This window comes from Lycorma delicatula, chromosome 6 (assembly GCF_047948215.1).
Source record: "Lycorma delicatula isolate Av1 chromosome 6, ASM4794821v1, whole genome shotgun sequence".
Lineage (NCBI taxonomy): Eukaryota > Metazoa > Arthropoda > Insecta > Hemiptera > Fulgoridae > Lycorma > Lycorma delicatula.
The window spans coordinates 58,542,214-58,564,382 of NC_134460.1; the positions used below are offsets into that span (position 1 = coordinate 58,542,214).

At 29.3% G+C, this 22,169-nt stretch overlaps 1 protein-coding gene across 1 annotated transcript; it reads left to right on the forward strand.

Moving 5' to 3' along the window:
• Window positions 1–1,255: 1,255 nt before the first annotated feature.
• Window positions 1,256–18,195, forward strand: LOC142327034 (tektin-2). Its single transcript, XM_075369799.1, has 6 exons — window positions 1,256–1,461; window positions 3,413–3,629; window positions 5,978–6,192; window positions 12,844–13,066; window positions 16,867–17,090; window positions 17,997–18,195. The coding sequence occupies exons 1-6, from the start codon at window positions 1,256–1,258 to the stop codon at window positions 18,193–18,195; spliced, it is 1,284 nt and encodes a 427-aa protein (XP_075225914.1).
• The last annotated feature ends 3,974 nt before the right edge of the window (window positions 18,196–22,169 follow it).

Sequence of the window (22,169 nt, forward strand, 5' to 3'; positions counted from 1 at the left end):
TGTTTATTCAATAAACAATGAAATTAGTATTTTTTAATTTACTTAGTCATTTTATACAAACTTTATTGTTATTTATATTGTCATTTTATTTGATAAAAAGCCAATATTAACATTAATATCCTGTTTTTTTTTTTTTTAAATACAAGAACTTCCCCTGCTAAAGTATGAAACTTTAGTTAAAGCAATGTATGATACATTGTTTTACAAAAGAAAGGAATATTTAATCAGTTGCTTTACTCAAAAAATTAATCTGCTAATCTTTTTCCAATGTGCAAGTGACACATCTATTTAGATTGTGTCACTTGCACATTGGAATATCACCATATATCATTGGAATATTTAAAATTTATTATCCAAACCTTATAAATTTAAATTTATTTCAAAAGCTTTCTGTGCTGATTAAATATATAACAGAATGAATTTCCTTTATGCTGGAAATTCATTCACTAAAAATACAATTCCTAAAGATTGTACCACAAAGAGTTCTAAATTCTTTTACAAACAGAAATGTCTGTAGTAATAAAAGATTTCTTTTTAAAGGAGATTGGATTCAAAAATGGGGAATAACTCAAAAATGATTTAACTTAATATTTTCTTTAATTTTTTTAAGAACAGGAGAGAACTAGAAATCATTTTAGTTAAAAATGAAGTTCTTTACTGGCTAATGATGCCAGTTTAAATACAAAAGTGTCTAGCAGTGTTATTGATCAATATCAGTCTCCATGTTGGAGTGGTAGTACCTCTACTTTTCATTCAGAAGATTCCATATTCAAATCCTAATTAGGCCTAGCTTTATTTTTTATCACTCCAGAATTTTATTCCACATACAAACTGATAATGTATGTAGTGAATTAATGAACAAACATAAGAGAAATATGCAATGTAAGTATTGTAATATAAGTAAATATTTGTCACCAAAAAAGGCTAGTTTCAAACTAAATTTCCACTACCGTTTGAAATTAAGTAAGAATACTTGCTGCAACATGACTTATTTCATGTTGCAACATGATTTATGGGTAGCATAGTACAAGCTACCCACAATACCCATTAATAAAATATAATAAAATTATTCTCAGTCTTCATTAAATGTTAAATTTTTATATAATAAAATTTCAAACATGAATATCCATGAATGGAAATATCTTAATAATATAAATCTGTTCTTGTAGTCATAACTTACATTTTTTTTATTCATTGTTTAAAAATATGTAATAGATACTCCAAAAAAAGTAATTCTTGCATAGGTTGATCAAGCATGATGTCCATTGCATATTTTGAGAAACCAGTGACAAAGGTATCTCTACCAGATTGGTATAATAAAGTATGGGAACTAGGACAGACATGTGATACAAGGTTGAAGGATGCATTTAATTTAAGGAATGAAGCTAGACAGCTTCGAAATGAAACAAATTCTAAAACGAAATGGGATACATATATGAATGATATTCGCTTACAAGACAGGTTGGTATTTAAACTATTTGTATTATTACTTTGATAATAATAAATATATTTATAATTTTAACTCAGTAGAAACCTTTAAGAAAATAGTTCAGGAAGTGGTAAAAATGTACCAAAGGTATCACATTTATCAGTTCAGTAATCAATCAGAGTAGAATGAAGTGGATCATATGGCTCTAGCGATTAGCTGGTTTGTAATATTAAGATTTTCAGGTAAAAATGCCTAACCTTTTGATGCATATTCAGCACAAGATGTTTGTTAGGACAGTATATTGTAAGTTTTAACATATGAGTGCAAGACAGCTAGGAAAACTGAAATAGGTTTTAAAAGTAGTAGTATGTATTTCCCATCTTCCTTATAAAAAATCCATTTTTTAAAGAAAATTAAAAATGACTTGCTTTCAAAATATGTGTAATCGTACTTGCAGAATAACTTGTAGACATTATATGGTTCTTTCAATGGAATTGGTGATGTCATTGGTGCCTTTTTGAACTGATTATAAACTCTTAAATTCTTAGCAGTATATTTCATCTGTAATGTGTAGTTCAATTAATATGTTTTCTGTCAATTTAAGTATGTTGGTAAATTTTACATTGTTTAAATATGTTAAAGTGCTATATACTTTCATGTGCTATATAATACCCGTATATGTTTAAAAAAAAGTGCATGTTGGGGTGAAAGGTAATATCTTTCACTATATCCAATATTTACGAGATGATTTGTAAATGTTGACTGTGTTGTGATATACAGTTTGTGTAACTTCTTTTTATTTGAAGTGTTTTTTATTTAGTCTGTCCAATATAATATTTATTGCAATCACTGCAATTTAACTGTTTTCTTTTTTCCTGAAAATGTTAAAAATTTTGTATGACATTGATTTTGAATATAGCTTTATATTTCTTTTGTCTTGTATGTACATTATGATTTTTTCTGTATTTTATGTAATACAATATCTATAATTGTTTGTAGGGATTCAAAGGTAGAAAGTATTAACACAGCAACTGATACTGATAGCCTAACAAAATAAATGATTTAGACCTCAGATCATCAATGATTTCTACAATGATGAATGTCAAAGACAGAAATAAAAATATATATCCAGGATATTGAGGATGGTCACCTGGAAAGTAAAGCATTGCTAAAACCTGGCAAAGAGCAAATGACTCAAAAAATTAACTAGTATCTATTGCCTTAAGATTCTGGAATGAATGATTCTAAACTGCATCATAAACAACAGTTATAAAATTACTAAGCTTGGCATAGAGAGATTTGTTACTAAAATATTGAATATTCCTCTATATATAAAGTATGACTTCTAAAGTTGGTCACCGAGTCAGCTCTCACTGATGCCATTGAAAGTTCCTAAGGATTACGTAACACCTAAGAGGATGTATCCAATTATCTATCTTGTAATTGTCTTTCTCAAGAACTGGAAGTTCAATTGAAAAAAGTATAGATAGAGAATTAATTTCCAAAAGGTGGCGTACTAGCTTCAATTCTGTATTATATAAACCAAATGATTTCTCAGGAGTGGTTTTCTCAGAATCAGTGCTATTAAAAAAGGCCCAATTTGTGATATTTTCAATGTTTAATCAGTAAAGATTTACTGAAAAAATATAATATATTTTTTCAGAATTTCTGAAAAATATGTTCAAGAAAAGGTGTTGAACATAAAAATCAGCTTGGTAGAGTTCTGAAAAAATGTATGATTTAAAAAAAATTCATAACCTTTTATTTTAGATATTTTATGTTGAATTCTTTCACTATTAATTTCTCATACACTAATTTTGGATGATTTTTAGGCTTTTTCAAAATATACAAACCTAACTTTTAATGCAAAGCAAAAAAAAAATAAAATAAAAAAAATATTAAATTGAAGTAAATGTAGCTATAATAATATTGTTTATAAATAATTTATAAAAAAAAAAATTAAATCTAATTTAACTATTTCAGAGTTACTGAAGTGACAAAGTGGAGAGATGTTATATCTAACTGCTATGCAGCTGTTGAAAAGGAAATTTTTGATTTACAAGCTGAAAAGGATAAAACTGAAGCTGAAATAGAAGGTCTGAATTTAAACTTTACAGTTGTGAATGAATGCCTAACTAAACGGGATCAACGAGGGGGATCTGATTTATGTAAAGATGAAGCATATCATGAATTAAAACATGTATGTCGTGTAATGTATCATATTGTAATTTGAATTTATTTAGTTTCATATCTAAGATGTGCTGCATATTTTGAAAACTACTTATATGCCACATATCACTTATACATTGGTAAAATTTTTAACTACTCAATTTGTTTTTTTTTTTTTTTTTTTTAGTTATGAAACGTTATATTCTATCCTTACAACTAGCCTTGAGTTCTAAATATTTAAAAATCTTTGTCTTTATTTTCTCACTCTGTTGTCTCTCATATTTCACATTCATTACATTTTGAAATCTGTTAATCTCATAACATTCCTATCTGTGCCTATCTCCTCCCTATTTTTTTCATTGGATCATTTCATTTTATTTCTCAGTATGTTCGTTCTTTTTCCATTTACAGCTGTTACAGGCTTCGAAACCTACTGATTATGCTGTGCATGATGACTTCACATTCAAAATTGTAGCATGAAGCTGAAAACTATCTTAGTCATATTGTGTTTTGTGAGAGTCAACATTCCATCTTAGTGGAAAAGTTAACATATTTAATATCTGAAACTGGGGTCAAAAATTCTTCATGAACGCATTTTTCATGAAATTCTTCATGAATGCAGAAAGAACTCCCTAAAATTAAATCTTTTCTGTGTGATATCCTGATGGCAAGTTTATGAGCCATTCTATTTTGCTGAAGCAAGCATAACAGGAGTTGCTTATTTGGATATGCTTCACATGGCTCTTTCTTCAGCTGCAAGATGGACTATAGAATTTTATTAAGGTATTGCACCTCCTCACTAGCATAACTGAGTATGGGATTGGCTAAATGACTTTTCCCCAATCATCATGGATCTGATAAACAGAGTTTGTTTGTGGTGGCCTTCAAGATCACCCAATCTGACTCCATGTGATTTTTTCTTTAGGAAATTAAATAAGGAATATATGTGTTTTCGTAATCTTCTGATCTACCCTTTTTAAGGAACAAAAGTGAAAGTTGTTGCTTCTATTATTCCAGACTTGCTGGTTAAATAATGGAATAAACTCTACTTTCAGTTGGATGTATCTGTGTGAAGAAAGATGCTCACATTGATCACTTGTAGGGAAATAAAACTATAAAAGTTATTCATTTATTTTATTTGTGGTGCAATATGATAATTCAAAGTTAATTGATATTACATACCTTTAAAACCCCAGTTTTTTTTTATACACCTGTGTTGTAGTGTTTCAACTCAAAGTTACATTTATGTTGCCTCCTTCTTGTATGATCTATTTTTAGTAGTCCATCCATTCTTTAACCTCTCTTCATGAAGAGTTATTGGTTCTAGCCCATGGTGCCCTATGACCAATTATATCCTGTTGCAGTTTTTACCTAGAAGTTTTGGTCATCTTTCATTACTGCAAATTCTCCATATTCTGTCTCCTGAAGGTCAAGCAAAAATGATTAATTTTCATCCTCTAAACATTCAGTTTGTCATGACTAGACCTAGTATTACTTTATACATGTTCTAATTAACAGTCATTATATTTATATTCTCATAATTTTCATTAATAACTTCCAAAACCCTATTTGCCACAGTTCCTATTATCCACACAGTATTGCAATTATCCTGCTATGTTGCCCCCTCAATCATCAGGTCGTGAAATACCTTGTCCCCTTGACTGAATAATGGTAGCGCCTTTCCTCTGAACATTACTCAATACAGAAATCTACAATCTTTAGAGACATGACATTAATTGTTGCAGCACCCAAGTTTATTATTTATTATTGTTCTAACCTTCTTCACTATTGTCCCTTCTTTTTTTGAATTGAAGTCTTGCCTTACTTCACAATCATTAGACTTATTGGAAAGTCCAAAAGCACCTTCAGTTCCTTGATACCAAGACCTGCAAGATCAGAATTATGCCCACAGAACTGATTACTGAAGACGAAAGGATAAATAAAAGAGATTAGAGATAACAGGTGAGAAAGGATTGTCAATCCATTGAGGTAAATTTGAATAGTCTACTATCCTGCGCAGGACACTTTTTTAGTCTTTCTACTTCCTTTGTGCTGCTCTAAAAACCAGGAGATGTTTTAATCTTGGATTTCTTTCTTTAGTTATTAGATAACCAGCACCTAATCTGCAAGAAAGAAGTATGGATAATCTGGGTCGAAACTGAATAGTTTATTTCCCCATATACAAATTCCGAGAGCATTACCTCCCCTGCCATTTGAGGATGTGTCTTAAAGGCTAGCAGTTTTACATGGGAAACACATATTGCAAAATAATAAATCACTGATATTAATGTTGAAGAAGATTGTTGTTATTAAAGTACTTATTAACTGTATTTGTTAATTATGTGTAGTTTAATTAGGTGAGAATTAACATTTTTTCAGGAATTGGCAACACTTGAGGCTCTCAAAAAGATGCTAGGTGAAAAATGCCAAGCTGCTCAGGAACAAATAAATAGGTTACTGGACTTGCGTTTTCAATTAAATCAAGATCTCAGTGACAAAAATGAAACATTAGAAATTGATAGGTATAACATGGCCATAGATAAAAATTGTGCAAATATTAGCTACAAACCTGATCCTTTACGAATTCCAAAAAGGTAGGTTAATTTTTCTTTGTATTTGAAATAGAAACTAGTTGTTTAAAATTACTATCAAACATAAGTATTAAAACATTAGAAGACAGTAAGTAGTAACTGTGTGTTTAGTCATATTTGTGTTATTTGGTCAATTAAGTGATCCTGGTTTATCTGATAGGGTCTTCTGTCATTTTGTTTATTTAGCTTCCAAACAAAAAAAAATGACAGTTCAGTAAATAACCTTCCTATAGGACACATTAGGATGCACTGCCCTACAGATCTTGGCATCCTCCGGTCGAACTTAGCAAGGTTTGACCAACATCTCAAGAACCAAGAGTACCATACTATTATGTTGATCATAATTAAACAGAAATATAAAAATATAGAAAATAATTAGTATTATAATTGTACTTTTAATTACAATAACAGTCTCAAAAAAGACAAAACAATTTCTTCATGAATGATCATCTGAGCTTGATTGTACTTGAAGAGATTTCTTATCAATATACTAAAAATTTATTAACTTACCTGTTTCTCTCATTGTTAGAAGGGGAACCGTTTTACCTACATTAATATTTTATAATTTTCTTTTTTATTAACCTGTTTTACGAATACTTACACTTTTTGTTTACAAAATACTAATTAATTTTAAATATGTTCCCACTGTGTGAAGAGTCTATTCACAGTTATTAAAAAATCTATGATGACTGAGGAGATTCTGAAGTAATGATGCATTTTAGTTTGCTATTCTCACGAATCAAAAAAGTGATTGCAGACAAGATATTTACCTGTGTTTTATTAATCAGTTTACTATTACTATGAAAACACATTATCTAAACCTTAATAATTTTTTCTTATAGATTCTTGCATTTCACATCCCTGATCTATGGATTGGTAGCCTGTGGATGGCAAAATGCATCCCCAGTTCATAGGCTGGAGAAAGACCATTAACATAATGGTTAGCTGTGAATAAGTGGGATCTGAATAAGTAGTAGCAGACAGACAGTGGCAGTATCTAAGAATAGATATTTTAGAGGGCTATTGACTAAGAAGAAGACATTATTTCTAAAAATTTCTTTTTTAAAGCCAGTCAAGGTACTGTGCCATGTTAGGATAAGCTGACATATTTCTCAAACAGAAACTTTATGACTGAAAAGCAGATGACCAGAAAGTAATGTTGCCATAATGTTGGCTATCTAAAGAAAGGAAATATTTCTAAGTGGGTGCTGTAGATCTTTTAGTAGTGGCTAAATTATGATAGTTACCTGATGGATACATGATCAGAAAAACAAACTTTTGAAACTAAAATATTTTATACTTTGAATATTCTACGGTTTAAAGCAATTTGGTATTTTAGTTATCATAATTACTACTATTTTGTCTTTTGCAATTTAGTTTCTTTTTTAGGTTTCTATAAAACCTGAATACTTTAATTATTTTTTAGTATTACTTTCACAACCATGAAGGTAACAAAAATTGCGGAGTCTTTGTCTCCTAGGATTGGAGCTCTCTGGCTAGACAGGAATGGCAAGTGAAGCAGAGTCTCAAGCCCATGGGATAGGGTCCGTGGCTTTCGAAAGCCCTGAGGTGTCCATGGATCGGCTTCAGAATTTGCTTGGGCCAATGTAGGCGCTGGGACTCCAGGGGCTTCACCCCCCCTCCCACCCCAGCGGCTAGCCGGTCAGCTGAGCCCCAAACAGCTATATATATACTGTATACAGAGTGTATTATGAAGTTCTTCCGGGACTCTCATAAACTGTTTTACTCCTGAAAATAATGGAAGAAATAATATAAAGAAATGTTCTAAAATGCTTTGTTTCTGAGTTACGGCTAACGGATTTCAACTACACCGGTGAAATGAGGTTGTGCTGAAATTTTTAGGGCATTAATTATTGCACAGAATTAGTGATTTGTTATAGTTTTTGACCTGAAAAATTGAATAAAATAGTTTCCAGAGCCGTTTCTGCAGTAGTTTTTGAGAAAACTGTGGTGTTTGACAATAACTTTATTAAATGGGTTATAAACATATAAAACTTTTAAACAAAACTAGTAGAGAATTTAATTCTAAACAAAATGGTAAAAGATAAACTGAATAAAACAAAAAAAAAAAAGAAAATTTAGAAAAATTCGATTTTTATTTAGAAACAGTACACTAGATGTATGTATAATGCACCAAAGTGCATTATACATACCAGTTTATAACAATGTTCATAAAGTCCGCTATTTTCAACACATTTCTTGGTACGCATCTGTACTGCTTTTGTTGGTCTTTTCAGTTTAAGTTGCTCAGACGCATCCATCAAGCGGACAATTAATTCCTCACAAGAATGTATTTTTTGTTTTGTACGGTATAAAATAATTTTCAACTATTCCCAGACAAGAAAATCTAAAGGTGTTAGATCAGACGATCTTGGTGGCCATGAATGAGAACTTACACGATCGATCCATTTCTCAGGAAAATGATGATTTAAGCGAGTGGTAGCGAATGGGATTGTACGTCATCGTGACGGAAGAATATTTTGGCTCTCAGTGCTAGATGAACATCTTCAAGCAACTGCGGCAATTCTTCTTGAAGAAAGTATAATTAGACCTCAGCATCTAAGCGACCAGGTAGTATGAAGGCCGCACAATACACTGACGCTAAATTGTTGTTAAAATTGCCTTCACCGTTTCATGAGAATTTACTTCTGCCCATATGCTCATTGCGTAAGTTGCGAGGCCATTTCGAGAGAAATTTGCCTCGTCGGTAAACAAAACATATTTGTAGAGTTGTCGATTTGTATTCCACCAGATGCAGAACTTCAAGCGAAGCAGACGGTCTCCTGGTGTAGGTGTTGAATAACGGTTTATGATAAGGATAAAACTTTTGTTTAAGTGTCCGCCAAACCATCGAATGCGAAACTGTGATCCGTTTAGAAAGACGTCGTGTACTGACGCCTGAACTGCATCGATAATAGTTTCATCAATAACAGTGTCTTTTTGGACAGATCGTTCATAGCTGGTACGAATACTTGGTAGTGAACCTGTTTTCCGAAGATTGCAAAAAGTCGCACTAGTTGTTTTGGGATCTGAAATTCTGAAAACGTATTTCATATTCTACCGCAACAGCAGTGTCATTACAAATATCATTACACACCCCAAAATGAAAACCATATCAACGTATTTCTCTAAATAAGTAAGACATTACTTCAATGGCAAACAGATCATGTTCAAATTAAAATTTACAGAAAACCTTCGGTAACCACAGACAGTTCAGCACCTCTCTCTTTTTTCCTGTTTAGCCTCCGGTAACTACCGTTTAGATAATTCTTCAGAGGATGAATGAGGATGATATGTATGAGCCCAAATGAAGTGTACATTCTCAGTTCGACCATTCCTGAGATGTGTGGTTAACCTAACCACCAAAGAACACCGGTATCCACGATCTAATATTCAAGTCTGTGTAAAAATAGCTGATTTGGGAAGACGCGTTCACTACTAGACCAATCCTGTGGGTTAGTTCAGCACCTGATATCTTACTGTACCTTACAAAATTATTTAAACACTAATACAGTATTGAGCATTGTTAATCAGCTGATATTTTATTGCCAACTTTGAAACAATAACTTTTCAAATGATTTATTATATTTGTCATTAAAAAAAAAAAAAAATAAATAAAAATAATATCCAAGTAATTTTCATTTATTTATTTTTATTTTACAACTGTTGTGTAATTTCCATTTTTTTAAAATTAATTTTAATTTTTAACAGTAAATTTTGTTTTTACAAATATTCTCATATGACCAAAAAAATTTCGTTTTTGTCTACATTAAATGATTACTTTTCTGACAAAAATGTAGTAATGTACTGCTTCTTAATAAAAATCGAATTTTTTGTTTGTTTTATTCACCTTATTATAATGAGAAACTGTAATTCTATAGTAGGAAAAGGACGAAAAGAAAACAGTTTGGTGTAGGTCAGAGAAATGTACAAAGAGCTAGACTTTCAAAATGTTGCATCTAATATAACATACTGGTAAACTAAGTAAACTAGTTTTACGTTAGTATCCAAAGTAACAGAAACATTTGTGATGAAAACTCGTTTTTTTAAATATGATGTACAATCATTTTGTTAAATGACTAATAAATTTGTAAATTTTATTATCAAAAGTTGTAGTGAATTTAATTTTGAGAAAAACTGATGTAATAAAGCCAGTGAAAAACAAACAAAAAAATAAAGTTTTATAATTAATAAAAATTAGAGACAAAACTATTAAAAATAAAACGCAGCTTAATGGAAAAATGTTATGAATTTGTGAAAATTAAAATAGCTGTTTTTAGTAAAATAAATTTAGGCCTTTGAAAAATTAGGTTGGCAACATTAACTGTATGCTTCGAAATTAATTTGAATATTATTCATGTTATCTATATTGATATATATATTGTAGTTGTGGTTATATGTTATTCTACTCTCTTTTTCTGTTTAGCCTTCGGAACCATTATAAGGTATTACATCATAGGATGTTATGTATGAATGTAAATGAACTTGCTTTATACAGTCTCAGGTCGACCATTCCTGAGATGAGATGTGTGGTTAATTTAAACCCAACTACCAACTCCAGTATCCATGATCTAGTAATCAAATCCATATAAAAGTAACTGCCTTTATTAGGATTTGAAATGTGTTATTCTACTAGGGAATTATAAGTGTATCTTTATAAGGAATGTGTTATGTGATAGATGGCGGTAATAGAACATCAATCAATAAGTAGTGGTAGTAATACTAATGAAATGTAAAATGCTTGCTACCTGAATGCAAAATTAGTTCATCTAACATAATTAATTATTTAAATTTGGTTGGAATAATTTGTTTATTGACATTAAATTCTTGAATAATCCGTAATATTATGTTTTTATAGAAATCATCAATCTTAATTATATTTTTATCCCCACTTTTCACTTTATGTTTTCTCTCTGACATAGATAATTTTTGTTGTGAAGTCCCTGGATTTTATTGTAGCTCTTTCTTCTTACAGACTACTTCTTGTCAAATTATCACAATAAACAAATTTGATTTTTCAGTGTAATAAGCGGTAGTCACATGTGACACAAGATAAGCATAAGCACCTGATTTTGCCTCAAAAGCAGCACTTTTCAACAACTTGTCTAATTAGTTTCCACCCTTCACTGTGAATTGTTTGTTTTGTGCTTACTTCCCCCCCTGTTTGAGTTAAATTTGACTTGATCTAACAGCAAACACTCAGTAAAACTTGTTTATCCACATTTAACTGAACATAATTTACCCAGCACAAATAACACATTTACTATTTCACGATTAATTCACAGACACAAACAAAAAGTAAGAAACTAAAAATAAAAACAGTAGAAGCATTAATAATTTGTGACAAAGTAATAAAGACAGTTTTGCAGATAAAAAGAAAAACTTCAAGAAGCCAGTATATGAACAAACTCTGCACTTTTACTACATTACATAAATGATTTGCACAGAAATTTTCAACTTGATGAGTAGCACTAGTAAGCATTGCTGTGACGAGATAAGCACTAGCTACAGGAATGACACAACCTCCTGCTGAAGCACACTTACCAAAACCATTCAGTAATAATAAACATTAGGCAGTTTAGTTGTTTTTGGCATAATGTTTATTGTGTTAATTACTTTGAGAATCAAGTTATGTAGTGTTTTTATGCTTGTTGAACTCTAAACTGTACCTATATTTTTCCAGTTAAATGTGAATTTAAAAAAGTGAAATTCCATTTTGGATTCATTGTTTTGAAAAATGTTGCATCTCTTCACTCATGCAGAATATGCTGATGTGATTTTTTATATGACTTTTGTGATGGAAGTGTTCCAGCTTGGGTGGAAGAGTGCTGATGTAGAAACTTTCAAATTGATAGAGCACCAACACATTTCACGAATGAAGACAATTCTTAAATGAAAAATTTACTGATAAATGGATTGGACATAGAAGACCAATAAATTAGACACTGGACCTTATTTTCTTAGATTACTGTTTATGGGAATGGATGAAATACAAGTTATACAAGCAAAATGTAAACACACATGTGTTGAACTGATTGCACACATTGTTAATGGTGCTGCCCTCATCAAGAAACGGGAAGATATCATTAGGTTGGTGACAGAAAATGTAAGGAAATGAGTTGAAAAGTGTATCATGTGAATGGTGGCATATTAGAACATTTTTTATTTATTTTAATTTTCAATCATTTTTTTAAGTCAAAAGTATTTTAATTTTTCAAAAGTGTAAATTGGTGTACTAAAAACAACTGTTTAAAATTTTTACAAATTCATAACATTTTTCTTTTAAATTTTATTCTGTTTTATTTTTAATAATAAAAATCTTATTTTTGTTTTTCCTAGATTTATTACATCAATTTTCTTAGAATTAAATTCACTACAAGTTTTGCTAAAGTTTATGCATTTATTACTCCTTTAACAAAGGTATTGTACTTGTACTTTAGCCATGATAATAAAAATATTATTGCTAATAAAATTCTCTTATAAAGCACACTATGGGTCACAGGTATTCTTTGTATATTAATTTTGCTATTATTTCTATTTTTTTTCCTTGTATGTTCACATATGTGGATTTTAAATATGTTTTATAACTATTAAAATAATTTTTATTAATTAATTTCATTATTAATATATTAGGGACATGTCATATGAAGGATGGCTTGATAATTGCAAATTTTTGAAACAACAAGCAATGAGTGAACTTGAAACTTCTCAGAAACTACGTGAATCTATGTATGTTCCACGGGAACGTGCTCGAAATGATATGAAGGCACAAAATGATGTTACTAATTTTACTTTACGTAAAAGAATTTATGAAACGCAAAGAATTAAAAATGAACTTGACTGGCAGCATCTGAATGTAAGTAAATTGCAACTGATTTTGAGAAAAAAAATTTATTGATATTATTTAATATGTATTACTTATTTTTTTGCTTTTCATATATGTAATATATGTGATAAAACAAAAAAATATTGATGCATGTTATTTATTTTTATTAAAATACCCATAATTATATTTGCATCATAAAAAATTAAGCCATTTTTGTGCTATTTAAGTTTTTTGATTCTAAATAGAGTAGAGCATTTTATTTTAGTTTAAAATAAATTCAACTTGTTTAAAATCTTATGCACATTTATTTACTGTTCTTTTTCTCATTTTTTTAATTATATGAGTTTGTGTAATATCATTCCTACTTCATCAGTTTTATTTTAAATGACTATTTCACATCAAAATAGTGAGGGAAAATATACTACAGAAGGAAAGGAAAAAGGCATGTGTACTGATGATGGGAGACTGGAATGCTGTGGTTGGTGAAGAACAGGAAGGCAAGATAATAGGAAAATATGATTTACATTATAGAGAAAAAGAGGAGAGAGATTAGTTGAGTTCTGCATGGAAAATGATATTGTAGTGGGAAATGCAATGTTGAAAATCATAAAAGAAGGAAATATACATGGACGTTGAGATTGTATGAAGAGAAGTATCAAACTGATTACATACTCATACAACAAAGGTAAACTGTATGAACTGTATGAAACTGTTTGAAAAATGTAAAAGTTTACCCAGCTGCAGAAGTAAACTCTGATAACATCTTAGTAGTAGCAGAAATCAACTTAAAGCTCAAGAAGATAAAGGTTGGTCAGAAACGAAGTACCTATGATTTGGAAAACTAAGAAACAAAGAGATGCAAAATAGCGTAATGGAAAAAACAAGAACGGGAGGGGAGCCAAATAGTGTGAATGATCATTGGTTAAATATTAAAAACAGTATGAAAGAGGCTGCTGAGGAAATGATAGAAATTAAGAACAGAGAAAGAATACGGAAAGAGTGGGTCACTGAAAAAATGATAGAAAAAATTAATGGAAGGAGAAAATGGAAAAATGTTCAGATAGAGGAAAGTAAAACCAACTATAGGAAGCTTAGTAATCAATTACGAATCAAAAACTAAGATAGCAAGAGAAAAGTGATTGCAGGAAAAGTGTGCTGCAATAGAAAAATAAGGGAGATCTAATGTAGAAAGAAGCTGCAAAAGTGACATTCAAGAAAAATGGAAAGAGTTTTTACAGTGTATCAGATCGAGGTAAAGAACAAGGACATAGTAAATGAGAGGAATGAAGTGAAAAAGATATGAGAAGAGTAAATCATGGATTTATACGCACTGAATGATAGGCCATGGGGAATAGATCTAGGAATAGAAGAAGAGAACAAAGTTCATGAAAATTGCAATGTTTATAACATATTAAAATGTGAAGCTAGTATGGCCATAAAAGTGATAGCTGATGGAAAAGCTGGAGGATGTGATAAATTACTGATTAAGTTGTTTAAAGCTCTTGGAGAGAATGAAGAAATTCTATTGTTGGATCTGTGCAATAAAATATATGATGAGGGTAGATGGCTTACAGACATTCTGGATACGATAATGGTGCCATTACCCAAGAAATTTAATGCTAAAAAGTGTGAAGAATTCTGGACTATGTCTAATTTCACATGCAGCAAAAGTCTTACTAAGAGTTCTGAACAGGAGGTTGTACAATAAATCGGATAAAAATATTGCAGAAGAACAATATGGCATTAGAAGGGGAGTTGGAATTAGGGATGCCAGAGGACTGCTTTGAATTATTCGTGAAAAATATATAGAAAAGAGAAGAAAGAGTATATGTTGTGTCTGAAGACCTTGAGAAAGCTTTTGATGGGATAAATTGATGACAGTTTTAAAGAATATAGGAATTGATTGGAAAGACAGGAGGAGACTTGAGTTGTATATGAACCAGAAAATGAAAATAAAAATAGGAAGTGAGACAACGCAAAATATAAAAAATAAGAAGGGGAGTGCAGTAAGGGTGCTACATGTCACCTACACTATTTAATATTTATGTAAAAGAAATCATCAGCAATGGTTTGAAAGTTAATAGAGGGGTGGCAATAAATGGTAGAAGAATAGAATGTATAAGATTTGCTGATGATATGCTAGCAGAAATTTCAACAAAGTTAAATGAAATTCTTAGCAATGTAATGAGGGTAATGAAGGTTGAGGAAAATGAAAATTAATAAAAAGAAAACAAAATGTATGGTATTAGGTAGAAAAGATGAAAATTTTAATATTATAATTAGGACTGAGATACTAGAGCAGGTGGTGAAATTTAAGTACTTGGTTAGCCTCATAACGGAGGATCTTAATAATACCACAGAAATAAAAAAGGGAAAAGCAATGTTTAAGGAGACATTTACTAGGAAAAGGAGTTTGCTATGTGGGAAATTAAATTTAGATTTGTTATGCTTTATGGTGCAGAAACTTGTACTTTAAGAAAGAAAGACAAATGACTTATTGAGGCATCTGAGATGTGGGTGTGGCATAAAATGATAAATGTCTGTTGGAAGGTAGAGTAACAAATGGAGGTGTTGAGAAGAGTAGAGGAAGAAAGGATTGTGTTAAATAGCATTTTAAGCAGGAAAAGTAACTAGCTAGGACACTGTGAGAAGAAAGTGCTTACTAATAGGTGCAGTTGAAGGACTGGTAAATGGAAAGAAAGGAAGAGGAAGAAGAAAATTTCAGTTGATTGATGTGGTTGTGGAAAGAGTAAAATATATGGAAACAAAAACACTTGCACAGGACAGGAACAAGTGGAGAGGAGCTATGGCAAGACCTACCTGCCCCATTGGTAGAATGCAATGAATGAAATCACATCAAAATTGCATTTAATTACACTACGAGAAAATAGTTAATAATAATGCAATTGTGTGAAGTAAAAGAAATGAAAGCAGAAAGAAAGACAAAGGGAGGTTGAATAAATTTACTACATTAACAGCTTTTTTATTGATAACAATAATATTTGTATGTTAACTAAATAAATTTGTTGTTTGTACTGTTTGCAACAATTTTTTTTATTGTTGCAGCACATGTAAATCACTTGTTTTTACTGAAAGTAATAAAATTCATTATACAGCCAGTCCCTTAGTTGAACAGAGTGGTGTCACTTGCAGGATTGAATGTCTTCTGCATTTCAGTAGGCTTTGCATACTGATACAAAAAAATATATTCAATCCAGTGAAAATAACAAGAAGAAACAAATTCATCCTTATTTTCTCAAGCAAGATCCTAGTAAGTTCTAGTAAGAATACTCCATGCCAGCATGGAGGTTTTGTCATTCATTAGAATTATAAGTATAATTATGATATGTAAAAAGTAATAAGAAAACTTGTTGGATAGTAATAATTCAAAATAATTACTTAAAAATAATTTACACAATTTAAATTCATAAATTAAATTCTTTGTAAAAAGAATAGGAAATTAACAGATTCATTTTGCCATTGTTTTTGAGCATTTATATCACAAATTTTAGTGATTTTTAAAAAGAAGTCTGTGTAAATGGTGTGAAATAAAATCTGGTTGGTAAATTAAAAATGATTTATTTGAATTACTAGTAAAGAAAGTAATTTTTGTACTTGTAATTGACTAATACAAAAATACTAATGTTTGTAAATTTGTTACACATACATATAATCGTGCACTCAGTCATTCACACTCACACTCACACTCACACTCACACTCACACTCGCTCATACACTCACACTCTCACTCGCTCATACACTCACTCCACACTCACACTCACAGACTTCACTCACTTCCTTATTTACTTTAATAAGAAATGTTGCTTTAGATGTATGCTGATATGGGACGACTAAATAAAGAAATTGGACTTCTAGAAAATGCTTATTTAGACAAAACTAATGCTTTAAAACTTGCTGAAACACGCTGTGAAAATCGTTTATATCGTCCTGGATCAGAGATGTGCAGAGATGAAGCCATGATTGGACTTAAAAATGAAGTACTTCAATTACGACAAACACAGTGTGATTTGAAAGAAAAACTGGATAATGCCAAGTAAATAAGTTTTTATTATCATTTATATTTAGATATTTAATTACTTTTATGCCTAGAATAAAATTGAAATAATGTAATTCTAAAAAAAAAATGTAATAATAAAGTCATATTCATGACTACATATAAACACCATCACATACACACACACACACACACACACACACACACACATTGACTGATAGAAATATGTATCTGCCTAATTTGAAAAAAAAATGCTAAAAGTTATTGCCAATATTACTGTAAATAATAATTTTAATAGTTGCTGCCAATATTAGTTGATGCCAGAGTGAAAACATCAGCACCAATCACAGAAGAAGGTTGAATGACAACTAAAAAATGCTTAACAGTAAACTATAAAAGTTTTATTATAAAATTTGATATACTTTGTAAATTTTAAACAACTTTTTTGTGATGAAAAATTTTTAATTTTAAAATTATCATCATCACTGATCACTATGGACAAAAACATACCAGATGTAAACCAATGCTGTTTTTTATTAAAAGTTATGATACTCTGTCTATGAATTGCTATTTTACATTTTTTTGAAAAACTATTTTTCAAAAGTTAGAGAAAAATGGTTAAAAGAGAACCTTAATAGTGAAGTGGACCTCATAATTAGTCTCATTAATTTGAAAGTAATTCATTAAATATTTGATTATTTTAGAGCTATTTTTACAAATCAAACATTTTTAACAACCAGTACTAGATCATAGTTAAAAATGTTATGAAAACTCAATTTATTATTTCATACAAATTAACTTATGGGTAAAAATTAACCATAAAAATTTCATTTAGTACCTTTGAAAATAAAAAGTAATCTTGAGGTAACAGAAACCAAATTTATTGTTTATTTGCATTCATATTTATATTATTGCATTTAATTATATTGCTTTTTGTTTTAATAGAGCCACATATAATGCACTGGAAGAGCAGCTGGTATGCATTGATCAGGAATTGGCAAATAAAAATCACTCTCTACAAACAGATTTACAGTGTCTTGATTTACGTAACAGGCTTATGACAGGTGATAGAGCTCCACCGCTAACTCAAACTGATAGAAACATTGTTCTCACTAGAATGCAAGATGAAATACCACCTGAATAAATCAATTTTTTTTAAGCACTTTTTACTTAGAAAGGATATTATCTTTACGGACTTGTATTTATGATCTGACAAAAACTTAACTGAAAAATTTGATAAGATTTTTCATTTTTTACAAGAAAATTATTTATTTTAATCAATTATTATTTTATACCTTCTAGTATTGATCAATTTTAATAAAATAAACTATACTTAAAAAAAAATTAGAATTAAAAGTTTATGTAATAAAGTTCTATCACATAAACTGTCTTAATTGTTGATTTACTTCCTAATGAACATAGTATATATTTTCTAGCCAACTCACCAATATTAATGTTTGACACTTTCTGATTGTTGATAAAACACAAGTATAAAGATATTGTGAAGTAATAGGAACATTTTATGGGAACATTTGGGTATATAACCATAGTTATAATAATCAATAACTGTAGTTTCTAATTTTGCACATATATGCTAGTTTTATTTAAAACTGAGGATTTTATTTTCAAAAATTCACTAATTAAAACAAAAAATGTTTTTGAACAAAATTAATAAATTTGTTTACAAAATGGAGCTTTAAAGGGAATTCAAATTTACAATGAATTAACTGAATGTGTAAGTATAAAATAAACATTAAAATATAAACAAGTAATAATATTTTTACGTTTTCATGCAAAAAAAGCACAGTGAAAGTATATAATGAAAATAATGAAACCCTAACCATAATTTCAATTCAGAATTTTTAAATGACAAAAAATAAAATTAAGTACTTAATTGATGTATGATGTATGTCTTTAAAACTCCCTTTTTACCCATCTGAAGAAGTTACCCTCTCCTTTATTTCTGTATAATATAAATAAAAATGTGGCTTGTTTGTTTATATAAATGCATATTTTGTGGTCCATTTACAAATATTAATTTTATTTATTTTACAAAATAAAATAAACGCATTCAACCAAAAGAGAAATTTCTAATTAAACACAAAGAAATGTTTTGATAGTTTAAAATTCACTTTAAATTTTAATTTTTAATATCATTTAAGTTTTAATCGTACGCACCACTACGCATACGACTATGCATACGACTATGCATACTGCTTGACTGTGCATCACATCTTTATAGACTGCCTATGTTATGTGGTCCTATGTTGCAAATTTAAACTACCGAGGGAGATTCGGCACATCCTAGGAAAAAATGTACTAGACCGGATAATACTGATACTTTTAAGAAGAATCAATGTACTTAATAAGATTTTAATGATTAACCATAGATTTTATTTTGTTATTCATGTTACATATTTTATCCTATTGGTTATGTTTCTTTTATTATTTTAGTTTTATTCTTATTACTATTGTAGTTTTAACCTTATTTTATTAATATTTTAATATTCAAGAAGGGGCTCTTTTGTTACTTTTTGACTCTGGTGATGATTTTTTTTTGTGTTTTTCGCAAAAGTATAATGTGTAATAATTTGTGTAATTCTTAAAGAGTTAATGTGAACTCCTAACTTTTAAATGTTTTAATTACAAAACTGATTTCTTCTTTTGCATTCAATATAAACATTTTTGTGGAACCTTAAAATATATTACATCAATCAAAATCAGTAGTGCCATGTAAGAATAATGCAAGATATTGCATAAAAATAAAATAAAGATGTTAAGTTTTGTATAATACTGATTGGCATGGATTGATTGCTCGGAGAGAACTTCAGTCTGACAATAAATAATAGTAGAATAAAGATAATGAAAGGTTCTCCTTTCTGCCACATTTCTAATAAGATATTAAATATAAAATCAGGAGAATATAATCTGTAAGAAGTGGAAGAAATTCTGTTTTTTAATACAAAAGTACATAAAATGCAAACATCAAAATTAGATTGGCAAGAATTTTGCACAGAGAACCTTTATGCAATAAAGAAACCTGTTAGTATCAAGTGTAGACATAAATACACATGTAAGAATTAACAAAAAATTCTTGGAATTGCCTGTGTCATGTAGTGCTCAATGGTAATGAACCACGGGCAATAAGTAGAAACAGAAAGGATAAGAATGTGCCTTTAAAATATAATATTATTACAGAAGGATGTTGAACATTGGGTTGATGATGACGGCCACTGCTCGTCAGCCTCTGTGGTGTGAGTGGTAGTATCTCGGGCTTTCATCCGGACATCCCAGGTTCGAATCCTGGTCAGGCATGGCATTTACACACATGCTACAAATCATTCATCTCATCCTCTGAAGCAATACCTAACAGTGGTCTTGGAGGTTAAAAAAAAAGTAAAAAAATAGTAAAAGAAATATAATAAACAAAAACAAAGAAAATAATGCTAATAATTATTTTAGGAAAAAATTGTTTACCATACTTAATTACAAAAAAAACAAAACAGAAGTTAAATGAAAAAAAAAAAATTAATTTATTCTTAAGTTTTGGTTTTGCATTTATATTTAGTTATCCCTCTGTCTACTGATGACATTATTTAATAATTGAAATCCATATCTAATTTTGGATTCTTATTTATTTCTTTATTTGAGATTTCTTGTATTCTATCTTTAAATAAATTAATATCTATAATCTATTATCTGGGAAGAATGATTAGATGAGCTAATTATTAATAATTGACCTAAAGGAGAGAAAGCCAACAACAGTTAATCCTATAATATTCAAATTTTTAGTTTGCCTGGTACCCTGTAACAGGTTCAAATTGATAATGAAATGAATCTTTTGTAGTGTAAAAAAATGCCTGTCCAAGACCCAAACCTAGAACATCTGGATGAAAGGCAGAAATGCTAAATTTATTGAAGGAATATATATGTAAAATAACAACTTAACCAGAACCAAACATAGTAAAAGAAAAACCTAAAAAAACGACTTTTGGAGGTTCTGCATCATCCGTTTGTACATAATTCTACTATTACATCAACAATTAACAAAAAAAAAAGAAATACTAATTTAGAAAACATAAACCCTCTAACAACCACAAAATTTGAAACACTTCACTACTATACTAGAAGGATGTTAGTTTTTCTTTTACTGTGTTTGGTAGTTAAGTTGTTTTTTTAGTTTAATTGGCTCTGTTGTCAGTATGTTAATGAATTATTTGAATATATATATATATATATATATATATATATATATATATATATATATATATATATATTATAAAAAATAAATATTCACACTTTTAGATTGCTTTTTAAAATGTGTTATCAGTTAGTTATAATTTAATTTCTTCTTTGTCTAAAAACCTTAAAGAGACCTATGTACTGCATTTGTTAGATCTTTGAGGTAAGTTATAGATATTAAAATACCCATAGGATTAACCCATAAAACATTTATCCTTTTATGAATGAAAGTTATTCTGAAAATAATACAGTTGTGGTAAGTTTATATTTGTAATTAGTTTTTTAACAAAATGCAAAACTAATTTGCAATAATGTTTTTAATTTGAATTTGTGAAAATTAGTGAAATTTTATTTATATTAGTTGCTATTAAGATGCCATTTGAGATACAGTAATTATAATGTTTACATGTTAATTTAGTGAAGAATTCATATAATAATAATAATATACAGTACTGTATATCATTGTTTTTAATAATATATTCCTTTTTAGAATTTTTGTATGATTTAATGCATGGAAACAAAGGTTTATTATTTTTTTAAGTTGTTATTGTAGGTTATTTAATCAATAAACATTTAATTATTGTTAATATTTAAGAACTTGGAAGTTATGCTTGGGTTAGAAAAAGAGATAAAGCACACTATTATAATATGTATATATAGTGAAAATTATTGTTATACATTGCTTGGTGTTCAGTTTTGAAAACTCTGGTAAGTTTATGTTCATTTACTTAAATGTATTAAATTTAGATTTAAAAATTATTTTTTAGAGTACCAGTATCTAAAAATTATTTTAATTGTTATTACTGATTATAAAACCAAAAATGTGCTGCTTATTTTAAATAGATGTTTATATTCTAATCTTGCTAATATTTAAAT